The following is a 27,340-nucleotide window of genomic DNA, read 5'->3' as shown; positions in this document are numbered from 1 at the left end:
GTATGAGGTAACACAGCGCTGTTTTATCATATTAGATACATTTCACTGTGTTGAAAATGATGTTATGACGTTACTCTGTGCGTTCATATTAATAAATGCTGGGTGGCTTGTGTTGATAAATGGCATGCAATTAATTTTAAAATGTATTGTATGATGGAGAAAATTATGACAAAATAGTGTTTTTCTCTGAGGCATGGTAAAAGCATGGTACTCTTGGAAAATCAAGAAAACGAGTTTTAATCAATAAGACTAAACATGTTGAGCTATATAACAATAATTCGTAATAACAGTTGTTCCCTTGTCTAATAAAACATGTAATATATTAAAGCGTCTTTGGTGTTTCCATGTTTTCTACAAAATAAAACCGGAAACCGAGGGTAACACGCATATGACGCCATTAAAAGGCGACTCCCGGACACGTCCCGTATCCTTGGTTAAAAATCACATTTGGGATATTGTGATATTGTCGGCCGACTAAGTTTTCTCAGTGTGTTTCGCACTGTTGGCTGAAGTTGGTCCTCGTCTGCTTTTTTTCAGCCGATTCGACATGTTGAATCGGCGTCGGAGCTCGTCAGTCAGTCGGGCCATCTGATCATTCTGATTGGCTGTTCAGCTACTGCCACCTGCTGGTACTGAAAGGCATTTCTTCTTACGAAGGCGCAGAACGGACATGCTACTTGGCCGTCGAGCGTCGGTTTGGTGTGTCAGGGCAACTTTGGACCCAGACGCTGGCGATGTGAGGCAACCCCACAGTCTGTTTTCGTTGCCACTAGTTCAACGGCGTCGGCTTGGTGTGTTCCGGGCTTAAGATTAAACCACTGTAGTCAAGTTGCCTATGTTTTTACTGCTTTTCTGGACCTTGAATGTGGTAATCTCATTGCTTTCTATGGAAAGCCGAGTCCGCACTGAAGCGAGCACCGCAGCAGACTTCTATCTGACAGTCAAAGCAGTATTACGTCAAGAAAGTGTGGACTCGTGAGGACTTAGGGTTCCATTTGGGACAGGGCCGTTGAGTTCATGTCATTTTCAAAGCTTGAAACTGTTAGTCTGCATTTATTATGAATTCATGGAAAAGAGCATCCAGTACAGTTCTTTAAAATTTCCCTTTTTGTGTTCCAATAAGAAAGGCTTGGTCATACAGATTTGGAACAGCATGAGGTTGAGAAAACAGAATTTTCATTTTTGGGTGAACTACTGTATCCCTTCAAGGAATTTGTGTTCTGTCTTTCATCTTTTCGCTATCTCATATTTTTTTATTTTCTGTTCATTCCAATGTGTCTGCATTTTATTTGTCTTTGCTCTGCTTTCCTCTATCCCAAAAAACAACTTGTCGCTCATTTACACAACCCAGGCAAATCCCGGCCCAGGAAAGAAAGGAAACTAGATGCTTACGGACCAGATTAACTCCTAAATAAATCCAAACTTTGGGCTTTGAAACATTTCTGGGGATTAACGAAGCACCATTGGTGTTTATTTTCAACGGAGCGAGTGACTCACGAATAAGCAGTTTTATTTTGTTACACTTCAAATCTGGACCACTGTATTTTGCAACTTAAATAACTCAATAAACATTCAGCAGAACTAGGTCAGAGATACGCAACAGTGCACGCCTGCGGACACAAACCGTTTCTGAAGTGCATTGCGAGGGAGGCTGAGCTGCATGGGAAGTAGATACTGTGAAGCCACCCTGAGAACAGGAAGTTCTCTGAGTTCAGCCCAATTGTAAGTTCTGGGGTTGCATTGGGATGTGTGCGTTTAATGGCAGCTTAGTGTATCTTTGTGTGTGTGTGTTTTAGGAGAGAATGGTGTCATTTCACACTCAGCTGAATTTGTGGCGTCATGCAGTGCCAGTTGCTGTAGACTTGTTCTGTGGAGTGATAGTGAGCATAGCAGACCATCAGAGGCCAATGAGGCAAACGCCACAGGGACTTTCATCTCCGCACCATGTTTCTCTGTGTTGTACGTCTCTGTGAAGAGACCTGCCCATGTGTTTTAGCAGTGTTAGGGACTAACTTAAAGAAGTAAGGCTGCTAGCTTAGCTATGTTATTTTAAAAAAAGAGCTACTGAAAATACTACTGAAGTATTTGTTTTTTTCTAACCAGTAGCAGGTGTATGTAGCATTGGAAAGTCTGATTCATTTTAGTTAATTCAAATGATTCACCAGTTCATTCATGCCTACATCTTATTTTACAAAATATTAAGTTAAATTCTCCTGTTCATCACTGTTTTAGAATAATTTTAAGTTATTAGTTGCATTTATTGTATATTATTCAATGAATCTGAACCTATTTGAATCTAAGTCATATTGGTGAACTGAATCAAGAGATTCAATTTACTGGGATGAATCAAAATCTGCTTATGTTTGCAAGTTAAAAATCTTAAAGATCCTTATTGTTTGTTTTGTGCTGGATAAATACTGCTCTCGTTCTTATTTCATCAGATATTATTTATTTATTTATTATTTTTAAAGATACTTCCTCTTTAAATAGCTTTCATGTATTTATTTAGCTGTTTTTTGTAGTGTTTAACTGCTTTAAAATTATGTGCAGCTTGTAGCTTGGTAAGCGTCAGTTTCCAGGTAGCTTCTTCAACACTATGTTTGTTGTGTGCGGCTTGAGTATTGATGGAACTCTTTATCATATGGAGTGGAAATGTTAGCATTTTCACATGAATATCTTGACATTCCCATAACTGCCTCTGCCTTTTATCGCTTAGCAGACACGCTGGACTGATTGCACCTCTTCTTCTCTCTGTCACTGTCTCTCTCTCTCTCTCTCACAGGTGCTGAAGGGCAGCAAAAAGCTCTCTATGTCAGTGCGTTCTGTAGGCCGTATCCCAGGTGGCTATATCACAAATCATGTCTACACCTGGGTGGATCCACAGGGGCGCAGTGTGTCCCCACCACCTGACCTGCTGGCTGAGCATCGCAGCGCCACTCTGCGCAGGTCTAACAGTCAGGGCCGCAGCCACATGCAACTTCTGCAGGACGGCGATGAGAAGAAGGTAAAGGCTCACATTTATAGCAATCCTTAATCGAGTTATAGCAATCAGTTTAATGTAATTACATGATGCTTATATAGTGAGGATATGATCAAATTCTGATTAAGATAATAGCAGCTAAGCTACTGTTTAAAAGTTTGGGGCAAAGACTATAGATATAGAAAGACTGCTCACACCTATTACTTGGGAATAGGAGAAACTGCAATGCGCAATATGGCGGAATACGTCCCGCCTTCTGAGTAAAAGAGCCAATCACTGATTGGTAAAGTCATTGCATCACTGCAGCTGCTGTTAGAAGCTCCGGTTCCCATAGAAATCTGAGACTCGCGCTTAGGACTGCACATGCGCATTGCTCGTCTAGCCTGAAAAATAAGCTTTTTTTAACGCTATTTGAGCATAACAAACAACATTTATGGGTCAGTTCATGTTAGATATTGTTGCTGAGTTCAGCAAGCAGTTTTTGAGATTTCAAATTCAAATAGATAGGACTTGGTCTTGAATGCCCAAAATAGCTGCCCGGAGGCGTTGCAAATATGGCCACCGAGTGAACAGATTTTCCTTGAAAGGGACCTTGTATAGGGTCTTTATGATATTTTCATGTTTTTGAAAGAAGTGCTCACCAAGGCTGTATTTATTTGATTAAAAATATAGTAAAACAGTAATATTGTAAAAAAAAAATTACAATTTAAAATAACTAACATCACAAATAAATAAATAAATAAATCACAAATAAATCACAGGAATAAATCATTTTAATAGTTTATTCCTGTGATGTGACTGTTTTACTCCAGACTTCAGTGTCACATGATCCTTCAGAAATCATTCTAATATGCTGATTTGCTGCTCAAGAAACATTTTTTTATTATTATTATTATCAATGTTGAAAACAGTTGTGATGCTTAAAGGGTTAGTTCACCCAAAAATGAAAATTCTGTTATTAGATCACTCTCGTGTTGTTCCAAACCTGTATGACCTTCGTTCATTTTTGGAACACAAATGAAGTTCTTTTTAATGAAATCTGAGAGCTTTCTGTCCCTCCATAGACAGCTATGCTTCAAAAAATTCACAAAAAAGATTTAATCCATATGAATTGAGCAATTTAGTCAAAATTTTCTGAAGAGACTCGATCGCTTTATATGATGGACAGTTTTAATTTAGGTTTTTATTGACATATAAACATTGATCAGCAAACTTAAACAAAAGCTCAAACGAACTTGCTTGATGCGCGAGAACAAACCTCTTCCGGAAGCTCAAACATGCTGCGTAACACATGAGAATGATCCTCTTTGGTTCTCACGCATCAAGCAAACATGCTTGAGCTTCTGTTTACCACAACTGATGTGTGAGTTGATGAATGTTTATATGTGAATAAAAGCCAAATTCAATCTAAAACGTCTCTTCAGAAATTTTGGATTAAACTGCTCAATTCAAATGGATTCGTATGGACTTTTTGAAGCATCAAAATGGTAGTCATGTACTTTAGCTGTCAATGGAGGGACAGAAAGCTCTCAGATTTCACCAAAAAGGTCTTCATTTGTGTTCTGAAGATGAACGAAAGTGGTTTGGAACGACATGAGGGTGAGTAATTAATGACAGAATTTTCATTTTTGGGTGAACTAACCCTTTTGGAAACCATGACAAACATATTTTGTCATGATTCTTTGATTAATAGAAAGTTCAAAAGAACAGTATTTATTTAAATAGAAATCTTTTGTAACATTGTGAGTCGACACTGTCACTTTTGATAAATTCCAAACTTTTGAACAGTAGTTGTTCATAAAGAAGTGTTGTCCCTGAAGATTAAAAAAAAAACAAAAAAAAACGGTGTGGGCGATAGTTACATAGTGTTTGAAATACAGTATGGATGGAGAACATCTGATCATTTGCATGTGCAAGAGCCTTCAAAAACTCAATGTTAAAGCCGCATTGTTTACAGCTCACCAGCTTCAATAAATGGTTGTCGTTTTAAGTGCTCTGCTCCTGTATAGGTTGAGTGCAGAAATGAGTTTTCACTGGTGCGTAAGAGAGGAGCGAATGAAGAATTTGCCTTGTCTTTCATGAAACGCTGTTCATGCTATTATTTCTGTAAACCGAAGCTCTTTATCTTATTTGTGCCAGCTGATGATAACCATAGTGCCATTGGACCGCTGCCCTTTTCTATAAGTCATCTTTTATCCACTCTGGGCTAAACTATCTGTGATCATCTCCGCTAGCTAATGGGCAATAGCGCTTTAAGACAGGGATTTATAAACTAGCCCTGATTTGGTTCACCTGGGATGTTTTTTGGTATTTCAGATAAGCGTTTTGTGCTACTTTGATTTGATTGAGTTAAAAAAAACAGTAGCAACAAGATGTGTGTGTGAATTTGTGTGGTGTGTGTTCGATTTGCATTTTACAGAAGTCTTTCTGGTAAACATACACAATGTGTACTCGGCTGATAAACCCTTGACGCAGATGCATTTCCATTTAGAACAATACTGTCTATTAGGAGCAAATCCAAACTGGTGGATTAGTGTTTTGGGCTAGGTGTCTTTTTTTCAGACAATTATTGAATATGTATGAAACATTAAGAGGCAGCAAATACAAGAGTCTGTTCCACAGTTACTCAGTTTCCATCAGAGCTGAACCAGACTAAGACGTCTGCAGTTGTACGCAGGTGCCCTGTTATGAATTTTAAACTATGAATTAAATAAATCAATGAAGGGTGAGGGGGAAAAAAATTGTTTTGTTTGCACGTCATTATTTGCCTAAGGAACTGTGAAGTGTGAGCACACACTGTTAGTCAGACAAATTAAGCAATCAATCACTGTATATTGTCAATTTTGGCTCGTTTTAAATGCGAGAACCTTTTTCTGCCCGCTCCTCAAATTTACCCTAGCACTATTCCTCACCTTTATATTTTTTTGTACTCTCACCTGTGTGCCAGAATTTGTTAAATGTGATTATAGGGAGAGTTTTATGAGCTGTTCATCCAGGTGTAAATCTGCCAAGGCTATTGGAGAGCACGCGCTCTTTTTCCGAGCCCCGCGGCCGTTGGAAGCGGGAGCGCTAGCGTGGCATGCCAGCTTCATCAGTACTGCACAGCGCAGCAGAAATCTCCATCGGTCCGCCCTGATTTACTACCCTGCTCACTCTTGGTCTCACATCGCGGTGAAGCAATTTGCAGGGTAATTCTGACAAATTCTCGGTACTGAAACAAAAGTTGCGTAGAAAGCTCTGTTGGAAGCCGAAATCTATTTAGCCTGTAGCAGCCTTCTAAAGAAGAATAAAAATAAATATAAGGAGCCATTCATGGGAGAGACATTTATAAATGTCTGGCATTATGAACAATGACACACACAAAACGCAGTATGGCCCTACGCCACCTTGACCTTTCAGGGATGGCTAGTACTAACCTTTAAGCAGCATGCTAGTGGGCGACAGATGCTTTTGGTGGGTGCTGGCGTTTGGAAAAGACGAGAGGCATTGATCTCACAGGCGCTCCGGTGACCCCGTTTGATTGGCTCTGCGGGGATTCTATAATGCATTCTAATCACAGACCTATTGTTGCCTTTGTGAAGAGGTCGTGGGAGTCATATTAGTCCTTCTGCTGGTTCAGCAGATCTGCCATTCGCTAAGGCGCATGGGTTGTTAGAGTCGGGAATTATTGTTGTACGTTACAGTAATGGGTGCTCTAGATTTGAGAGGTGAATTGTAACAACACATTGTGGTTGGAAAATATTTTAATTTCCTTGTCACACTGTAATGTCAATGCCACATTTCAGAGATTTGTTTGTGTGTGTGAAGCAGCCTGTGTAATGTATTTGGAAACTTATGGCACACTTCAAAATGTCTAATTGTGATTGCATCATAACATGTTAAATCATGTGTTTTAAAGAAATAGGGCACAAACTGGTAACATTTCAAGCTGAAGGAGAGGAGGCATATGAAGCTCATCTAAATGCTGCAGTTACTTTATTAAATAAAACAAAAGAGCGATATACACAAATGAAGGTAAACGAAACAGTGTGCATACAGACAATGACTGAATGGTTAGTTTTGTGGGAATTATATACAAAACTAACCAAGGATCAAAATGAGGAACAGGTGTGTGTAATCAATGAAACAATGAGGAACCATGACAATCATACTAGAAACCTGTGCTGTGTTCGAAATCGCCCCCTATACCCTCAATCGCTATTCCCTACATTAGTCCACTAATATAGTCCACTTGAAGGAGTGAATGAAAATGAGTGAGTGAATTCGGACACTGAGTGTGCCGGAAGGGCTGGCGCTTTTGCATAGTTTGTGCCTGCTGTTTAATAATCATTTGAAACATAGCAAACTGGCAGCTCCAGTAGTAATGAAAACTATCATGAAAACTAGCATGTATAAACCTTGAAGGGTTAGTTCACCCAAAAATGAAAATAATGTCATTTATTACTCAACATCATGTCGTTCTACACCCCTAAGGCCTTCATTCATGTTCGGAACACAAATTAAGATATTTTTGATTAAATCCGATCTCAAGATCCATAAAGGTACTAAAAACATATTTAAAACAGTTCATGTGAGTACAGTGGTTCTACCTTAATATTATAAAGCGATGAGAATACATTTTGTGTGCCAAAAAAACAAAATAACGACTTTTCAACAATATAGCAATGGGCCGATTTCAAAACACTGCTTCGGAGCTTTACGAATCGAATTAGTGATTCGGATCTCCTATCAAACGGCTAAACTGCTGAAATAATGTGACTTTGGCGCTCCGGTTCACCGATTCGATTCGCAAAATGCAGACAAAATGATGTTAAATGCATTTTAACAAAGTGTGAAATTCATTCATTTGATTTAGCCATCAATCAGACAATGCCTTCCTCTTCACAGGTAAATTTGGTGCTGGATGACGGCCGTTCTCTGGGTCTCATGATCCGTGGAGGGGCTGAATACTCTCTGGGTATCTACATTACGGGTGTGGACAGAGGGTCTGCAGCGGAGTGTGGAGGACTAAAGGTACAATTTATGCCTATTTTACCCACATTCTTTCATTTTATCAATTTTTAGCGCTTTTCCCTTAATTTGTTTTACCGTGACCTCTGTCTCACTGTTGAGAGTTTTTCACACTCCCTTAGTCCATCTTTCTCTCTCATTTCATGCATTAATTGTTCCACAACTCTTTGACGTGTTAATTTTGATTTTCACTTTTCAAAAATATAAGTTTTTCTTTGTTGCTTTTAGTCTTTTGTATCAAATTTTACCTACATTGTGAGCAGCAGCCAGTGGGGCCCATGAGGAAAGCAGCTTAGTAAACAGACTTCATAATGTATTCATGTAAATGCAAAAAGGTTTCTGTGATGGTTTGGATTACGGGTAAGGTTAGGGGTTCGAATATATCATTCGGTGACTCTGTGAATATATAACTCGGTGTAAACACAATAAAAGTCAATGAAAAGTCCCTACCAGGATGTACCATTCTTTCTTTGCCCACTATCCAACAGGCACCCCATAAACCCGATGGTTGTTGATTGATAGAACATGTTTGTATATGGTTTCTAAAGCATCAAGCTGGTTTTACCTCTACCTGCTTTCATTTTAGCACTTCTGTCAAGTGTGTTTGTGCATGGAAAAGATGGATAAAGAATTATTAAAGTCAACTTTTTTTTTTGTTCTTTCTCTTCAGCTATTCTCCTGTTGAATAATACAGTGTGCCCAGACATCTTGCGTTTATTCTATTGTTCGTTTTTTTTTTTTTTGCCACAATTTGAGGTGAATATCATTATTATGTGGCGTCAGAGAAAGTTTTAAGCTCTTTTCAAGCTGGCAGCTTGCTTTGTGGAATCATGATGGGATTGAGAGGAGAATGCAGTTTAAAGGGAGGTCGATCCAGATACGCTCTGTGGAGAGAGTGTTGGATGTTTTATCTTCAGGCCATATGTCTGTTCAGAAGAGAGATGTGAGAAGGATTTCTGGACGGAAGTTTGGCAGGAAGCTGTGTTTATAATACCCCAGTGCTGATGTGGGGGTTCACAAACATAAAAAGCAGCTGCATTTATCATGGAACATATATGATAAAGTTATACACTACTGATCAAATGTTTGGGGTCAGTAAGAAAGAAATGAATACTTTTATTCAGCAGAGGCATTATTTTGATCAAAAGGGACAGTAAAGACTTGTAAATTGTTATAAATGATTTATATTTCTTTTGAACTTTCAATTCATCTAAGAATACTGAAAAATGTATTACGGTTTCCACACAAATATTAATCAGCACAACTGTTTTCAACATTGATAAAAATAAGAAACGTTTCTTGAGCACCAAATCAGCATATTAGAATGATTTATGAAGAATCATGTGACACTAAAGACTGGAGTAATGATGCTGAAATTTATTTTTGATCAAGTAGATGCAGCCTTGGTGAGCATAAGAGACTTCTATCAAAACTTTAAAAAATCTCACTAGCCCCAGACTTTTGAACACTAATGTACTTTAAAGGGATAGTTTTCTGTTATCATTTATTCACCCTAAACCTTTAAACTCTTATTTCTCATGGAAGCCCTGAACCGCATTGTTGTAAAAAAAAGAAAAAGAAAACTTATGGTGGGGAGGTAAAATAATGCTACCGAAATAATCTCTTTATTTCGACATAAGTCGTTATTTCAACATAATAACTTGTTATTTCAACATAATAACTTGTTATTTCGAGATATTAAGTCATTATTTCCACATATTTCTACATAACTCGTTATTTCAACATAAGTCATTATTATATATCAAGTTTAATAAAAGATGCGCGAGATCCAACGTCTTCAGTGGCGCAGCAGGTGTAACATGGTGTAAATAGAATAGAATAAAAACCCACCCAACACTTTCCCCTACCCTACCCAATAAATACTTTTAATATTATTAAACACTCGTTAGGCAGTTTATTTCCACTTTTAGAACATTATTTTCATTTTTATTGAAAATACAGTCAAACCAAAAATTATTCAGACATTTTTTATATTTTTGATATATTTTTACTAGTGGGTGCAGGACACTAACGATAGCAAAATAAAGTAAACTGTGACATATTATACCCAAAAATTCTTCATACAGTGGACTACCAGTGAAATTGATAAAAATTTGAAACCAAAAATTATTCAGACACTTTGACCTGACCATGTTTTGCTTAAGTGTTATCTGACATAATTAAGATTAATTTTTTCTGACAAAGTTTAACTCTGAGATCTTGTCATATTTTATTACATTTTTTTTAAACTATAGTGAATAAACTGTATTAATGGATGAAATGGTCAAGGTGTCTGAATAAATTTTGGTTTGACTGTAAATACCTTTCTGATGTGATATGTGATGGGAAAATAGAGAAGAGTGAGCTCGGCGGATTCGAACCTGGATTGCGGATTGCAAGCCAACTCGCTACTGTTGCGCCACTGAATCCGTTGGATTTTGCGCGTCTTTTATTAAACTTGATATATAATAACGAGTTATGTCAAAATAAGGACTTAATATCTCAAAATAACAACTACTTATGTCGAAATAACGAGATATGTCAAAATAAGGACTTAATATCTCAAAATAACGACTAATGTCGAAATAACGAGATATTATGTTGAAATAACGACTTAATATCTCGAAATAACGACTTATGTCAAAATAACAAGATAAGTTTTCTCTTTTTTTCCTCCCCACCATAAGTTTTCTTCTTTATTTTTCACCATGCGGTTCAGGGCTTCCGTAATTTCTTTGAAACACAAAAGGAGTCATTTTGATGAATCTTTACACCGGTAATTTCCATGCATCAACATGAAAAGTGAAGTATTTTGTGTGCAACATGAAGTATTTTTATAGTGTTTTTTGGCATATTTTTGTCCTTTTTGTAGCTTTACTGCTGTGGTCGCTATATGAACCTTCACTGTAAAATTGGCAGGTAAGCCCTCTTGAGTGTGAGCCACCACTTCAGAGTGAAAAAAAAATAGCTTTCATCCAAATAGTCCGGTTGGATCACTCAGAGTGATTGTGTTATTATAGTGTTAGCAGCAGATGAACCCCTGACCCGACACCCCGATATAGACACACACAAGCAGAAAAACACAAATGCACAGATCAATGGAACCAGGTGGATGAACCATCCATTTCCCAACAGGTCCCATGAGATGGATGTAAGGCCAGGGGGTTTGTAGAGAGGTTGCTTTCAATATGTGCAGCCCCATATATATATATACCATTCTGTCAGAAAAGAGGTATAAATTGGTATTGGCAACAAATCCTTTTTTGTTCAAAGCAGGAGGTGCAGGAAGTGATCCATCTTGGAATTACTGGACTTCATAAATATTAATGCTGTGTTCCATTCAATTGAGAGACCCAGAATTTGGATCAAATTTCCTGTTTGGAGACTTTCAAATCAGAAATCACAAATTGACTTTGCCAGTCATTCAATGACATATTGCATAACAGAGTCAGATTTTGATGTTAAAATACTTTCTGTTATTGCAGTGGGGAAGCTACTCATAATTTAACTACAGCCAAGCTCAAATTCTTTTGAAAATGTAATTAAAGGATTAGTTCATTTCAGAATTAAAATTTCCTGATAATTTGCTCACCCCCATGTCATTCAAGATGTTTATGTCTTTCTTTCTTCATTCGAAAAGAAATTAAGGTTTTTGAGGAAAACATTTTAGTGAGGTTCAACGGGTTGAAGGTCCAAATTGCAGTTTCAGTGCAACTTCAAAGGGCTCTTCACGATCCCAGACGAGGAATAAGGGTCTTATCTAGCAAAACGATTGGTCATTTTCTAAAAAAAATAAAAATGTATATACTTTTAACCACAAACGCTCGTCTTGCACTAGCTCTGCGATGTGCCACACATTACGTAATCACGTTGAGAAGGTCACACGTGACATAGGCGGAAGTACCTATCTCATTTTCGCCTCCAACTTCAAAATCGTCCGACATCGTTGTTTTCCCTTTTTGTTTGTAAAGGGCATTTGACTTAGTCTTTGCATGTTCGCTTTGTAGACACTGGATCGGTACTTCCGCCTACGTCACGCGTGACCTTTCCAACGTGATTACGTAATGCGTGGTGCATCACAGAGCAGTGCAAGATGAGCATTTGTATAAAAAGTATATATTTTTTTTTAGAAAATGACTGATCATTTTGCTAGATAACACCCTTATTTCTCGTCTGGGATAATGTAGAGTCCTTTGAAACTGCATTGAAACTTAAACCTTCAAACCATTGGTAACCATTGAAAAATGCTGGAATGTTTTCCTCAAAAACCTTAATTTCTTTTCGACTGAAGAAAGAAAGACATAAACATCTTGGATGACATGGGGGTTAGTAAATTATCAGGAAATTTTAATTCTGAAGTGAACTAATCCTTAGTCAAAGTCAATAGGGTCCTATGTTGTTTGTTCGCTGCCACAAAGGAATGTGCTTATCATACACTCAGGACAGTCATGATGGATGAATTTAGTCTTATCTCTGAAATGATTATGACCGCAGTAGCTTTTCTTCCAGAGGCAACACCAGCACTTGTTTGCAAACAACATCTCTTGTCTTATATCACTCCTTGCATTTATCTTTATCTCCAACCCTTGGGTTTAAGTTGAACCAGAGATGTAAAATGTTAGAGGTCTTAGAGGCAGATGCAGCTCATGGAGTTTTAATTGGATGGAATAATGGGCTTGTGCACTGAGCGGTCTCTGGTCCTCAGTGTTACAGAGCACAAAACCCTTACTGACCTCAGAAGAGCTGGAGTTAATCAGTGCACGCACTGAAGCCTCAGACTCTATTTCTGTTTTTGTCTTCCTCCTATTTTGGATGTGCTTTTTTGTGGTGTCATTATTTTATGTGCATGTATATGTCGTACTGTCTGTGCTTACTTTATTGTAGTCTCAATTTGGGCTGCTCTTCTATAACTGTATTAAATGGATAATGAGCAATGCAGTTAAGACACTTCTTGGCTGCAGGATAATAAGACACTTTAATGGGACCAGTGTTGTAGTTTGTAACGGTCAAATTACTAAAACCCATAAAAAGGATAAAGGCTTTTTAGGACTTCATTTATTTAACAGAGTTTTTAGTGAAGAACCGCTGCTCCATTACCTGTTATTGTCAATCTGAGGCCTGAGATTTTAGACACAGTTTATTATTTTTCATTCAATAAATCTGACCCTGTTTCTTTATCTGTTTTCTCATATTTTATTTTATTTTATTTTATTTTATTTTTAATTTTTTCCCCCAACACTCCCTTGCATAAACTGCATAATTTTTTTAACTGTCAAGTAAATTCAACGAAACAACTACATTTTATTTTATTTTATTTTATTTTATTTTATTTTATTTTATTTTATTTTATTTTCCAACATTCCATTGCATAAACTGCATAAGTAAATTGAATTAAACAACTAAATTTTATTTTATTTTATTTATTTATTTTTTATTTAATTTTTTCCCAACATTCCTTTGCATAAACTGCATAATTTTTTAAACTGTCAAGTAAATTCAACAAAACAACTAAATTTTATTTTATTTTATTTATTTATTTTTTATTTAATTTTTTCCCAACATTCCTTTGCATAAACTGCATAATTTTTTAAACTGTCAAGTAAATTCAACAAAACAACTAAATTTTATTTTATTTTATTTATTTATTTTTTATTTAATTTTTTCCCAACATTCCTTTGCATAAACTGCATAATTTTTTAAACTGTCAAGTAAATTCAACAAAACAACTAAATTTTATTTTATTTATTTATTTATTTATTTATTTATTTATTTATTTTCCAACATTCCATTGCATAAACTGCATAATTACACTGCATAAGTAAATTCAATTAAACAACTGTTTTATTTTATTTTATTTTATTTTATTTTATTTTATTTTATTTTATTTTATTTTATTTATTCTCCAACATTCCATTGCATAAACTGCATAATTAAACTGCATAAGTAAATTCAATTAAACAACTACCTTTTATTTTATTTTATTTATTTATTTATTTATGTATTTATTTATGTATTTATTTATTTATTTTCCAACATTCCATTGCATAAACTGCATAATTAAACTGCATAAGTAAATTCAATTAAACAACTAAATTTTATTTTTTTTAATTAATTTTTTATTTAATTTTTTCCCAACATTCCTTTACATAAACTGCATAATTTTTTAAACTATCAAGTAAATTCAATGAAACTATTTTATTTTATTTTATTTTATTTTATTTTATTTATTTATTTTTCCCCCCAACATTCCCTTGCATAAACTGCATAATTTTTTAAAATGTCAAGAAAATTCAATGAAACAACTAAATTTTATTTTATTTTATTTTATTTTATTTTATTTTATTTTATGTATTTATTTTTCCAACATTCCCTTGCATAAACTGCATAATTTTTTAAACTATCAAGTAAATTCAATGAAACAACTAAATTTTATTTTATTATTTTGTTTTATTTTATTTTATTTTTCAGATAAATTCTTTGACAAGATCCCAACATTTTTATGGTAAATTCTGAAAAGTCTGAAGCTGATCTTTAAGTTAAAAATCCTATAATATTGCCCTGCCACTTTCCTTGAAAATAATCGCAGGACCTCAGAGTCTTTTATACAGTATAGTACTTTCTTGTACTTGCAAATGACACAGGGAATTGCTTGAATATATATGATCTGCAGTTAGATGTCCCTTCACCTTTGCCCGACGTGCTTTTCACCTTAATTATATTTTATAGCTCATACTTTTTAAAGCTGTCAAGATTCTTATCAGTTATATTGAGCGCCGGTTCCTTCTCCATTCAGCTATCCACCCTGCGTCACATAAAGCCAATTCACTTTGGTCCTTGAGGAGTTTTAGAAGAAAGTCATTTGCTGTGGAAACTTTCGCCCAGGGGAGTCATACACTTTTACTGAAATATTTGGGGACTTTTTCGGTTGCAAGTTTTCAACTCTTGAAGCACAAAACCACAGACTGATACACATAGGCAGTCTTTCTGAAAAGTAGGCTGTTCATCATAAGAAAAGTCCCTCTGGACTAATAAAAGCTTTTTAGACTGTGAACGTGACTACTTTTGCACATTTGTAATCCATTTAGAAATGGTCACGCCTCTGTGTGATTGACAAATATGGTACTTTTACAGAAGAAGCGTCTGTGCTGTGGGCAGATCTGTCTGTATTGCTGCTCCTGCCACTGTGAGTGAGTATTACTCAAACCTTAAGTACTCTTGGTGTAGCCGTAAGTCTAAAACGCTCATTAAGTACAATGATGAATGAATGAACGGATGGGGTAAGCACCACTATGTCCGTATTCAGAGCATGACAGGTCATCAGAGAATGGCAAAAAGAAAGATGAAGAGTAAGAAGGACCGAGACAGTGATTAAAACAGATATAAAAGAATGATGACATGACAGATGAGAGATGAAATGTCCATATTTTTCTCTGAATAGCTCAACTAAGACAAAAATAGATTTTAAAAAAATTTATTATAGCATTTTGTGATATAATTAATAAATGATTAACTAAACTTAAAAACTAAACTTAAAACAGTGTTTGAGAAATAACATGAACAAAAATACAGTTATCTATATAAAAAACCTAAAGTATAATACATATATATAGAATGTATAAAGAATATAGTGTGTTTCACAGATTAATTTGATGATTGAGGTTGAAAAATAACAAAATATCTCATTTTACTGCCATTAATATGTATTCTGACTGAGATGTTCTGCAGACATTTTTAGCAACCTTTATTTTTTTATTTTATGCCGCCAATAGTCGTCAGATCGCATAAATCGGTGGATAATGAATAGAAATGATAAATATTAAACTAGCTTGTGTAAATATATCAATATTTCTCCAAATATGCACACTTTTGAACTAAAAGCCCTAAATGACGCCTTTCAGTGCAGCTGTGTGAACACCAATAAACCACGGCAGACGTGACTGAATATGAATGCGTTTCAAAATATCATAATTTACCAGTTGATTATTTTGCACTTCTGACATATATTAAGAAATTACTGTCACTGCAACCGAATTTGATCATAAACAGTGAACAAATATCGAAGCTGGAGTATTTAATCTTTCTAATTAAACAGTTTGTCCAGATCAACTGCAGTTCTCTGCATAAATTCAAGTACGCACCTCGTCTTTCCTGTCGCAGCAACCACGGCTTCACACACAACCTCTTTCGTTTTGTACGCCCTTTTTTCAGGCGAAAAATGACATGTAAAGACATTCTGACTCGAAGTTTGTCAGTGTCTGTTAAAGGGCAGTGTGAACATGACGATCCAATGGCCAACTTGATTGTCTGTGTATGTTGGCATCTGTCTGTGCAGTGTGAGTTGACCCTTCGCCGGGAGTTTGATTGACAAGCGATATAACCAATCATAACGCCGAATCCGCCATTTTGTCTGACAAAGCAGTCAGGAGTTAGAAGATTAACGTCGCTGGACTTGAACTTGAAAAATGGTGTGTACTGACGTCTTTCCGCGTTTGAAACATTCCTTCTCATGTTCAATCATGTTTATTTGATGCTATAAATTAACTAGTAGGAAGAGATGATCGGTTTTACGAGCCGCTTGATCTGAGGCGCTACAGCGATCTGTCACGACACATTAAAGAGCCACAAAACGGTTTTTATTGTTTGAATTTCTTAAAAAATATAACACAATTTGAAAGCTGGGACTTCGTTTAATATCATAAGTAACCTGCTCTGTCTTGTCTGTTGACGTGTTGTCAGTTTCCTCTTTGCTCTGCGATGTATTTTTCACTCTGTGTGGCGTGACAGCGCCATGGCTTGTCGGACAAAGCAACAGTAACTAAGGGGGGGCGGGTCTTTGCGAAGGGTCAGTTGGCCTTTAAAAATATGACATTTTTTAAAAGTACACAGTTTTTGACAGTATAGAGTATGACGTGGAGCAGAGTGCCTAAAACCCTCTTAGCTGTTATAAATTCACTATAAACTATGGCTTCACGGGCTTATTGCTTTTATAAAATGGTTACTACACAATACAAATATTAAAGCTAAAAAATATCAATAAATGCAACTTTGAATGAAACTTTCATGAAGTAAAATCATTAAAAGACTTACTTCCGCTGGAAAAATAGTCCCTGACCGTGAACAGCAACAGAAGTTACATTTATTACGCCATTAGATGGCGGCATAGAGTCACTCAGTCGCAAAGACTTTTATATTGAAACTTGTTGTGAAACACGGAACAAGACCATGAACAAGACGAAACTGACAAATGCTTTGACTAGAGCTGTCAGTGTCAGCAGGGCACGAAAAACCATTAAATGTTAAAAGGACAAGATCGCAGTGGACATTCAAACTGATTTTTTTTATTATGAACATAGGACTGACCTGAAGGAAAATGCTCAATTTTAATGCAGGTAATAAACTGGTCACTCAATATCTCTATCACAATAACTCTTCTACATAATGCTGTAGGCTTCAATGAACAAATTCAATAGAGAACAAACATATGTTTACGTTGCTAAGAGTGGTTGCTAAGACAGACGCAGCAACATACACATTTCAGTGGTGCAGCCATACTTATGTAATGCGGTCAGCTGTATGTTTTCGGCTTTGAACGCGGCTCAACCGATCAGAATCAAGGACTGGAACTATCCGTTTTATAAAACAGGTTTTACTGTTCTAATTTTACCTGTCGGCTGCATTTGAAGTTGATTAGTTCATATTAGCCCACAGAAGCTAGTGAAGGGCTTGGGACATTTTTAATTCTGTTGTAATTTTTCTGCATTTCTAGAATAGAGTGATCAGTCACTTGAGATTCATAGCTCGCGTAAATGGCTCAAAAAATTTTCTAGCTGCTTATGAAGCACAAGAAGCAAAACAACTGACATTGAGATGAACGGGAATGCCGGGGAACAGCTTTCCTTGTGTCTAACAAAAGCAATGCAAAGTACTTATTAAAATAGTATTAAAGGGGGGTTTCACACACAGTTTCTGCCAATCTCATGTTAATCTTGAGTACCTATTGAGTAGTATTGCATCCTTCAAATCTCCAAAAAGTCTTTAGTTTTATCATATTATAATAGATACATACGCTGTACCGAGTCTTTCCGAAAACAGCGAGCGCCTGGAGGCGTGCCGTGTGAGCGGAGCTAAGAGTGAGGAGCAAGCACAGCTTTTGCGTAGCGATTGTCTGCAAGCTATCAATGGTCAGCTAAAACACTGTATTTAAACACACACAATACCATCGCATTATGCCTGGATAACTTTTGAATCACTATAATGAATATAGAAATAGTGAATGATGAATAATTGAATTTATGAAAAACAGACATTTGATGCATTTTATTCACCACCTGCGGTTCCGACTCATGACCGGGATAATTTTTGCTGTGACCACTCCATCTTTCAGTTTCAAACGATCTGTAAATAGCGTAGAACTGGGCCTTGTTTATGAAACCATAACGCCGATCCTGAGGGCTCGAGCAGCCACGGAAAAATCATTTTAACCAATAAAAAAGTGATTGCAACTATCAGTTTCTATGGTTATTTTAAAAACAAATATCGAGAGCGCATCAATGTAATGCGTGAGCACAAAACTCTCAGCTCCACTTAACGTGGGTTCTTTGGAAGCAAGGTTATCTTTCCCTCACAACCAAAAACACACTTTGGTGACATTGTTGATTTCGTGAAGTCCTGTGACCTGTGCAGTGCTGCCGACGACTTCCGTAAAGCCGAATGCGCGTTGATGGGCGTGCTCTTGCTCTCTTGCTCTGGTCGATGTGTGTGCGCGCGCTCTTCGGGAGAAGTGCCCATAGAAGGAATTCCGACCTTTATGACGTTACACAGCGCCATACTTGAAAAAAGACTGCAAAGTTTATGAGGATTTGGAAGAGTATTTTTCAGTGTTTTGAAACTTTGGCCATGTTTAGCATGAGAATCCAACTCTTTAACAGTGTAAATAAGTCAGAATAATGAAATAGCATTTTACCCCCCCCCCCCCTTTAAAATAACAAATTTGAAAAAACTCACAGCAACCTTGCAGGTATATTTGTAAAGATAGATGCTTATATTCTTGTATTTGGCATACAGCAGTAACCTCTAAACTACTTTGCTAAATGAAGAATGAGTGATGTGCTGTGTTCTGACATTTGACGTAACAGTAGTGCGGATTCACAGACCTGGATTTGTAAAAAAGTGTGATTGCTGTGTGCATTACAGCTGTTCCTGATTGCTGTCAGGATATTGGAGTAATTTGGGAAAAACAAGCAGCCAAGCCGATTTCTCATCCTTCTTCTCTTCCATCATCTTCTTCCTCCTCCATCACTATAGAGAAGCAGGAGGAAAGAAATGTCAGGGATGCTGTAGTCAGGGCAGGCGTTTTACCAAATGCCATGCATTTTCTCATTCACTCTGAAGGCGTTCGCACTGACAGCGATGAAATCTCTGGAGGCCTTCGAGTCTTTGCTGTTGGTTTCTTGTTGACTGCTCAACCTTCTAGTCGACTGCATGCACTCCCATTGGTATTCAGCATCACCCGCTGCTCATTTGCATGAAGTTGTCTCTCATGTTGTTTTAAATCAACATCTTTCGTTGAAAATGAATAACTGCAGGTTGCTTTGAGGCTACAAAAACTTTAGGACAGAAGCAAAATGCATGAAAGGAAAAGAGATGGAGGAATAGATGGAGGAAGATGGATACTTTTTATGTTTTCTAAAGCAGTCTGAAGTCATGTTTCAATATATGCAATATTGACTACTTTTATGATGCTTTTAAGGTGTTTTTTGTCCTTTTTGGAGGTTAATAGCCATTTATACAGTGTTTTTGTAAAATAGCAGCGTGCGCATTCTTGAGAATTTCACGTTTTGTGTTTCACAGAGAAAGAAAGTCATACAGGTTTGGAACAACTTTTCTTTTTTCCAGAGTCCTCACTCACATCCTCAGTGGTTTGATGTGTTTCCTGTAATAACCGTATCTAGTATCTCATGATGTTTGAACACTCTGGAGTGATACACTAAAAGAAATGCGGGAGATAAACCTGAGTTAATGATCGGTTGTTTCACTAGGGAAGCAAGAGCTTGTATCTGCTGCATTGATTTCAAATACCTCTCTTCTGTTCTTTGGGAAAACAAAGCTGCACAACACCATAATTTATTAATATCACGATTACTGCAAAGCCTCTGTAATTCCTTCAAGCGTCTTTGGGGCGGGCAGAGGGGCAGTACGAGTATTGATCTATAAAGAGACCTGGAATGAAACTGAGAGAAGAAGATAGTGATGAAAACGATGAAAAAGAGGTGAGATAAAGAGAAATTGAGCTGGTTTGCCTTTGTGACGAGTTAATCCCACAGTAAGAGCTTCACAAATAGAAATATTTTACTCGGAGTCGGACTGACAAAAGAAGAAACTATGAGTGAGATAAATGAGTGACAAGCAGAGGGAGCATGGGAAAAAGATAAAGAGGAGATCAACGAGTGGGAGGATGAATGGATGAGATGAGGAGATTGGCTTGGGAGACTGTCAGAACGATGCAGAAGAAATGTGTGGCACATTTGTAGCACAGGATGAACTAAAGCTACAGCATGTCTCTGTTTTTGGCGACAATTCAGTTTCCAATCAATACTAGAGAAAGCGATTGATGATTGATGTTATTAAATTTACAGTAAAAGCAGGACTACATGCCTTGCCATCTAAATTGAATCTTTTGATTTCAGTGGCATGTGGTGGACTGAAGTAAGGAGGCAAAATCTCTCTCTCTCTTCATCCAGTGTTTTTTTTTTAATCCAGTGTCTAGATTAAAGGCATTTGGAATGCCATATCTGTATGCCATATTTAACCACTAACCATTCAGAAACGTCAGTTGCATTCTAAAAGTTGTAACTTCTTCCTGAGTCTCTCCATCAGTGTCTGACTCCGGTTTGAACAAGGTAAGACTGAACACTGTTACTGACAATTGTCATTTTGGCTGCGTGAGATTCTCCAGCTTTGTTGTTGTGAGCAACCGAAGCACGAGCTGTTTAAGCTCCGCCCTCTTCTGGAAAGCTGCTGGAGTCAGCAGCTCATTTGCATTTAAAGGGACACACACAAAAACAGGTGTTTTGCTCACACCCAATATAGGGGCAAATTGAAAGCTATAATAAATGATCTGTGGGGTATTTTGAGTTGAAACCTCAGAGACACATTCTGGGGACACCAGAGACTTATATTACATCTTGTAAAAGGGGCATTATAGGTCCTTTAAATTTAACATATAATTTGAGAGAAAAAAGTATAGTTAAGTATAGATATTTTACCGTTAACACGTTAAGATATTGAATTTTTTTTTACATTCACTGTCTTATTTTTAATTCTACTTTCTAAAGGATGGTTTGGAAATGTTATTTTCTAGTATTTTCTAATTGTTTATCCTTTTTTTTAGTCAGTATTTACATTTTCACTAACAGTCACTATTTAAATTTTAAAAACAACATATTGCCTTTAAAATATCATGTTTTTTTTTCACATTAAAATATTTAGTGGCTTTGTTTTTGGAAAGGGGCCCTTTCAAGGTAATCATCATATTTGGGGGTCCTTGGAAAAAGAGTATATTATTTTAGTATTATTTAAATACTATTACAGTGTTTATTCATATTTTAAATTAGCTTTTATTTGTACAATTTCAGTTTCATTTTAATTGACGTTTTAAGTAGTACATTTGTTATGTGCTATAACGAAGTTTAAAGTTCAGGGAAGGAGGAGACAGGATCCAGCGAAAATTCAACATAATCTTTAATCACAAAATAAACAAACAACACAACGAAGAGTAAAGCGGCAGCCCCTTATGGACGACTGCCGCATATATGCATAAATAAACAACGTAAAGTCCCAGGCCTGGTCCTCTCTCATCTTTGGCAGTCTTCACTCCTCCTTTTATCCTTCTGGAGCTCTCTCCACGGAGCACCATTAACACTCCATTAACACTTATTAAGCACTCCGTTCCCACGGCTCTCAGCCCCACCCTGCTTGGCACATGTGCTTTTGTCATTATTATTATTATTATTATTATTTAGGTTTAGTAATTTTAGTACTCAATCTTGTACTTATTTATAACAGCTCTCATTCATCTAATCTAGGATTTTTAATGGTCTTTATTTTGTATTCTGTAAATTTAGGCTACACAACTATGGAGAAGGCATATTTGTGCAATTTCTTCATTATGTGTAACTTGTGCTCTTTTGTATTCACTTTTAAGGTAGGCATGAATATTTAAAATGTGTTTGTCTATGGGTGTGTTCTTTGCAGTTAGTCACCATAACTGACTTTCTGTTTACCTCATCAAAACCTTCTCTATTGTTCCACAAATTTGACCTGACCACACACTCTACCATAATCGACCTCTGGATGTCCAGACTGCCTCGTCTCCTGCCTCATCACGACCCCCCCTTACTTCCAGCCCTGCTCTGCCACCACCAGCCCCACCCACCTTCTCCTGTCTCTCCCCCATCTTCTCCACAGGTGGGAGATCAGATCTGGAGGTGAACGGACGGAGTTTCCTCGGCATCTCCACACGATGAGGCCGTGCGAGTGCTGAAGTCTTCAACACCATCTGATGATGACTGTGAAAGATGTCGGGCGACTGCCTCATGCCCGCACCGTAGTGGGCGAGACCAAGTGGATCGCAAGCTCGCAGATCACAGATAGTTTCTGCCAGCAGCAGTGTCACAGGGTGAGTGTGAGGGGGGGATGGGAATGTGAAGAAATGAGGAAAGAGAGAGATAAGGCAGTCATGTGAATAGATGGGAAAGCTATTAGTATTAGGCTTAATAGTATCCATATTCAGATTATCGAAGGTCAGCAAGCAAACATATTGGTTAATAAAGTGAAATTAAATACATAAAGTATGTATTTTTTGTTATTTAACATATTGAATTATTGCAGGTTTGTGTAATATTCTGATTTTGCATTTCATTTTTGTGCAAGTGAGATAATGAGTAAATACATGCTCACATCTAGTCTCGAACTACAATAATCATCATGGTTACACAGCGTTACAAACGCCTCTGCGCTTACTCCTGATTTCTGTCAAACATGGGTGACAGGAGAAGTGTAGGCATAAATAGGGAAAACTACATAACTTGCATTACTTATTTGAAAAAGTAACAAAGATATTTGTTGTAAATTTAAAAAATATTGTAACTTTACTAGTTACTTGAAAAAGTAATCTGATTACTTAATTTGAGTTTACTTGTACCACCAACATTGGTGATATTTCTGTCAGCTCTATCTTGTTTGAAATGAGAAGCTGTCAGTTATATTTTTTGTGCAATAATATCACAACTCTCACTATATAAGAAATGTAAGATATGATTTCTTTTATTTTAAAGTCACTCCTAGTCATTTCAATAAATAAATATGTTAGATATATTGAATCATGCCAAAAGGCTGCAACATATTGACATATGAATTTGGGCTTTGCTAAATCTAGTTTGTCAGACTGCACTGCTGGGGTCCTTGTGTGTTATCTGAGTAGTGTTAATGGAGCAGTGAAAATAAATTATAAAAATTTAAATATCCAAGGTCTCTAACTAGATTCACAAGCTCTTGGCATGTCATTTACAGACGATTTGATGGTCTCCAACATCCTCCAGGGAAGAATGAGAAGCCACCAAAAGTACAGTAGCACTACCATAACTGAAAAGCCTAAGGAAATCATTATTTTTTAATACAGGCTTATGAGTAAGCTTTGGCCTATTATACATTTCTAGTGTTTGTATGTCCCTGTCTAGTAAGCAATATGCAAACTAAAACTGACAAATAGTATGCTGATTTGTTAATTTGTTTTTTAATATAGCACAAATCACATCTTGGTGGTGTGACTTAACATTCGTGTTTAATAAATTAAAAATGTACTGTACAATTCAGCCAAAGTAATTTAATTAGGACTGAGGTGAAGCTTCCAGGCTTAGTTTAATTTATTGTTTTAAGAGATTATACAATAGCTGAGTTTTAATTATTTTGCTCTGAATATCAGCATCTTTCCACTCGCTCTTTGAGGACTGTAAATTGTAAGGAGTCTGTTCATGGGATTATTCCTTCCAGAAACTGCTGGTCTTTCACGGCCTGTTTGGAGAGTATGAACCTCTCTCTCTCTCTCTGTGTGTGTGTGTGCATGCGTGGTGTGTGTATGTGTGCAGCACACTAACAGGATCATAAAGCAGCTCAGGTGTGTCTTTCTTGTGCCAGCTCTCTGGACCTTCTCTTTAATGGAGGTTAGCTGATGAAGTGAGCCGGGTGCTCTGCTCTCATGCCAGGAGAAAATGCAAGGTGGCATTTAATAAAAAGGCTTATTATCAAGCTTCTGATGGTCAGGGGTATGAACTCAAGCCAAAGCCAAGCACAGGAACTGGCATATAGGGGAAGCGTTTGCACTATCAATGTTACAGACCAAATTGACTCTTTGATAAATTGCTATTCGTGATATGACTGCAAAATCCTGCAGAGCGAATATGAAACTAGCACAGCTATGTTGGAAATCGGTTAGCTGGCACAATGGTCAATTATACAGTTTAGTGGTCATTGTACAGTACAAACACATTTGACCTGATAATATAGCAATTGACCATTCAACTTTGTAATAAAATAAATAAAAATAAAATAAAATGCTGATTTGCTGCTCAAGAATATTTCAAAAACTTCAAACTTCAGTCTCTCATAGATCTGAGAAAAGCATCTAAATCTAAAACCAGAACTAGATCAGTTTCATACATGGCAGGTCAGTATGATTCTGCATCTATTTGTGGATTCTTGAAGAGGTTGTAGAGCATGTATATGGTATTGATTTCTCATATTTACTTCTCTCTCACAGCCTCTCTCTGGACCAGGGAGCATCAGCATCAGTAAAGGTGAGTACTTTGTTTCTATATTTGAACAGGATGTTCTCCCCTGCTTGGTTTCAGCAGTGTTAAAAGAGCGCGAGATTGTGAAGGTGAATTTTGAAGCACTCTTAGCAAATCCTGGTGGCTTCAGACTATTTAGATAGCTGTACACTGTTTATTGTCTTGCTCACAAGAACCCATAAGGGTCATCCCTACTATGCAGTACATTTTCATATCTCCATAAAAGACATCGGTCACTGGTGCTCCACTGCATATTAAAATATTTTAATATAAAATATTAAATTAAAATGTATTAATTATATTACGTTTATTAAAATATAATTATTTGCAGAGCTATCAAAGCTGCTGTCCATAACTTTTTTTGGTTAAAAATGATCCAAAATCAATTTTTTAGCAAGTACATAACCAGCCAGTGTAAAAAACTATCTCCTTACCTTAGGTTGATTCACAACGGTAAGCTTGTAATAATGTTTTATAGATTTTAAAGAACAAGTCCCAGCTAGTAGGCTATATGTGAGGATGTAACGGATCATTTATAGTGTTTTCTCACAGCAGCTGGAATAATTAAACTTATCATTTTGATGGTGGATTGTAATCCAGAAAGGTCCAAATGACAATCATCAGCGAATACACATAGTCACGCATGCTGATGTTGTTAACATTCACAATTTGAGAACAAAGTATAACAATAATAATAATTTGCACGGTTTGGCATGATCCGAGCTAAGTGACCGTTAGATTTAATCACCATTGGCACCATAATGCTTTTTTTCTCAGTTGGTCAGAACAAAAGTGGCAGACATGTTACTTACTTGTTCAGATGACATTTTCCAGTGAAAATTCTTATTTTGGTCATACTTTCAAGACGTAGAATCTGTGATTCTGAAGTACGGTATCACGATGTGGTGACTGACAACAAACATTAAATTCATCCGCACTGAGAGCCGTGCCGATACACAACCCACGTAAAGAAGATAATTCCGCAAATAACTGCAATTGCAGGTTTCAAACAGAGATGGCGACAAAGAGGCAAAACTTACAGACTGCAGCTTTAAATAAAGGAAATCCAAAGACATTACATTATTAATTATAGACATTGAAAAAGTGGTTTCAGAAGGACTTAGTAAGTGCCTGAGCTTGACCAGAACATATGATATATGAAATGGTGTACTCTTTGAACACTTCCCTACATTTCATGAAAGAAATATTCATTTTGAAAAAGTTAGAGAGTTCAAAAAGTACTGCATAACAAGAATTCAACCTAATCAAATGCCTCCAGGATCATTTCTGCAGGTCTATTTATGTTCAAAGAGCCTCCCTTTTGTCCTCCATAGTGAGAATATATATTGTCGTTATGCAAATGAGTCAGCCAGTGATTAAGCTGCATAATAGATCAGACTCATGTATTTGCATTGCTTTGATAACCTAAAGAACCAGTCCTTGTGTGCTTATTTTCTATCTTAGCCAGACTAATCAAAAAAGTCTGCATCACAAGATCCTATCATATTTGGACAGAGTCGCTATCATTATTGACGAACCACAAGGTTGATATGGGAACAGGGTGATCAAGGGCTCTGACGCTGCTAGGCAATCATGTACCTGTTCCTGAACAGCTCTTTCCATACTGCAGCCACAAAGAAAGATGACGGGGATGTGTGTAAGTAATGAGGAGAACAGGAGAACTGAAAGACACAGGAAGGGCAAGAGATGGAAGAGAATAGGATGAAAGAGGAAGGTGCTATCACTGTAAATTTTCATCTTGGTCTGGGTAAAGAGGGTGTCATGTAGACGCTGCCAGAAGGCTCCGATCCCTTGGATATATGGTATCCATGCTGATCTGTATTCAGACTGGTTTCCGTAAAAGTCTCATGCACTTAACATTCTTACCATCCCTGTGTGTGTGTGAGTGCCGTAGAGCTATATTATAATATATATGAAAGAACAGGAAATAATAGAAGCATCATTTCTGTTATGCAGTACCTTTTGAACTGTGACTTGAAATGAATATGCTTGCTGTGTAATATAAGAAAGTAGTTCCAGAAAAGCATATACCATGTGTTCTGGACAAGTTTAGGTACCTAAACTTTATTATTAATTATAAAATGGTTAGTTCCTGTCCTTGATTCTGATTGGTCAATAGCTGTTTTTATTCACGATAAAACACGGCTGACCGCTTCACCCAACGGTTCTGTGTATCACTACACAACACTCTTAGCAACGTAAACTGTATGTTCTCAATTGATATTGTTCATTGAAGCTTACTGTATTATGTAGAAGAGTATTGTGAGAAAGAGATCGAGTGAGCGAGTTTATTACCTGCATTCAGATTTAGCATTTTCCTTCAGGTCAGTCCTATGTTCATAATAAAAAATCTGTTTAAATGTCGATGTATTATCTTGTCCTTTTAACAGTTAAGGGGTTTTCCCGTGACTGACAGCCTAGTCAAAGCATTTGTCAGTTGCGTCTTGTTCCGTGTTCACAACAATTCAGTCTTTTCAATATA

The 27,340-nt window shown here is 36.7% G+C and overlaps 1 protein-coding gene across 1 annotated transcript in view; it reads left to right on the top strand.

The window, feature by feature from the left end:
- whrna (whirlin a) overlaps nt 1-27,340 on the top strand; it is a 114,358-nt gene that overhangs the window by 49,271 nt on the left and 37,747 nt on the right. The window contains 6 exon segments of the mRNA XM_051878682.1: nt 2,783-3,004; nt 7,868-7,993; nt 22,457-22,540; nt 22,542-22,643; nt 22,645-22,667; nt 24,807-24,843. Of these exon segments, the coding sequence (XP_051734642.1) occupies nt 2,783-3,004; nt 7,868-7,993; nt 22,457-22,540; nt 22,542-22,643; nt 22,645-22,667; nt 24,807-24,843 (594 nt within the window).

This window comes from Ctenopharyngodon idella, chromosome 21, assembly GCF_019924925.1.
Source record: "Ctenopharyngodon idella isolate HZGC_01 chromosome 21, HZGC01, whole genome shotgun sequence".
In the NCBI taxonomy this organism is placed as follows: Eukaryota; Metazoa; Chordata; class Actinopteri; order Cypriniformes; family Xenocyprididae; genus Ctenopharyngodon; species Ctenopharyngodon idella.
The sequence above is the reverse complement of the archived record's forward strand: the minus strand, read 5'-3'. Positions and strand labels throughout refer to the sequence as shown.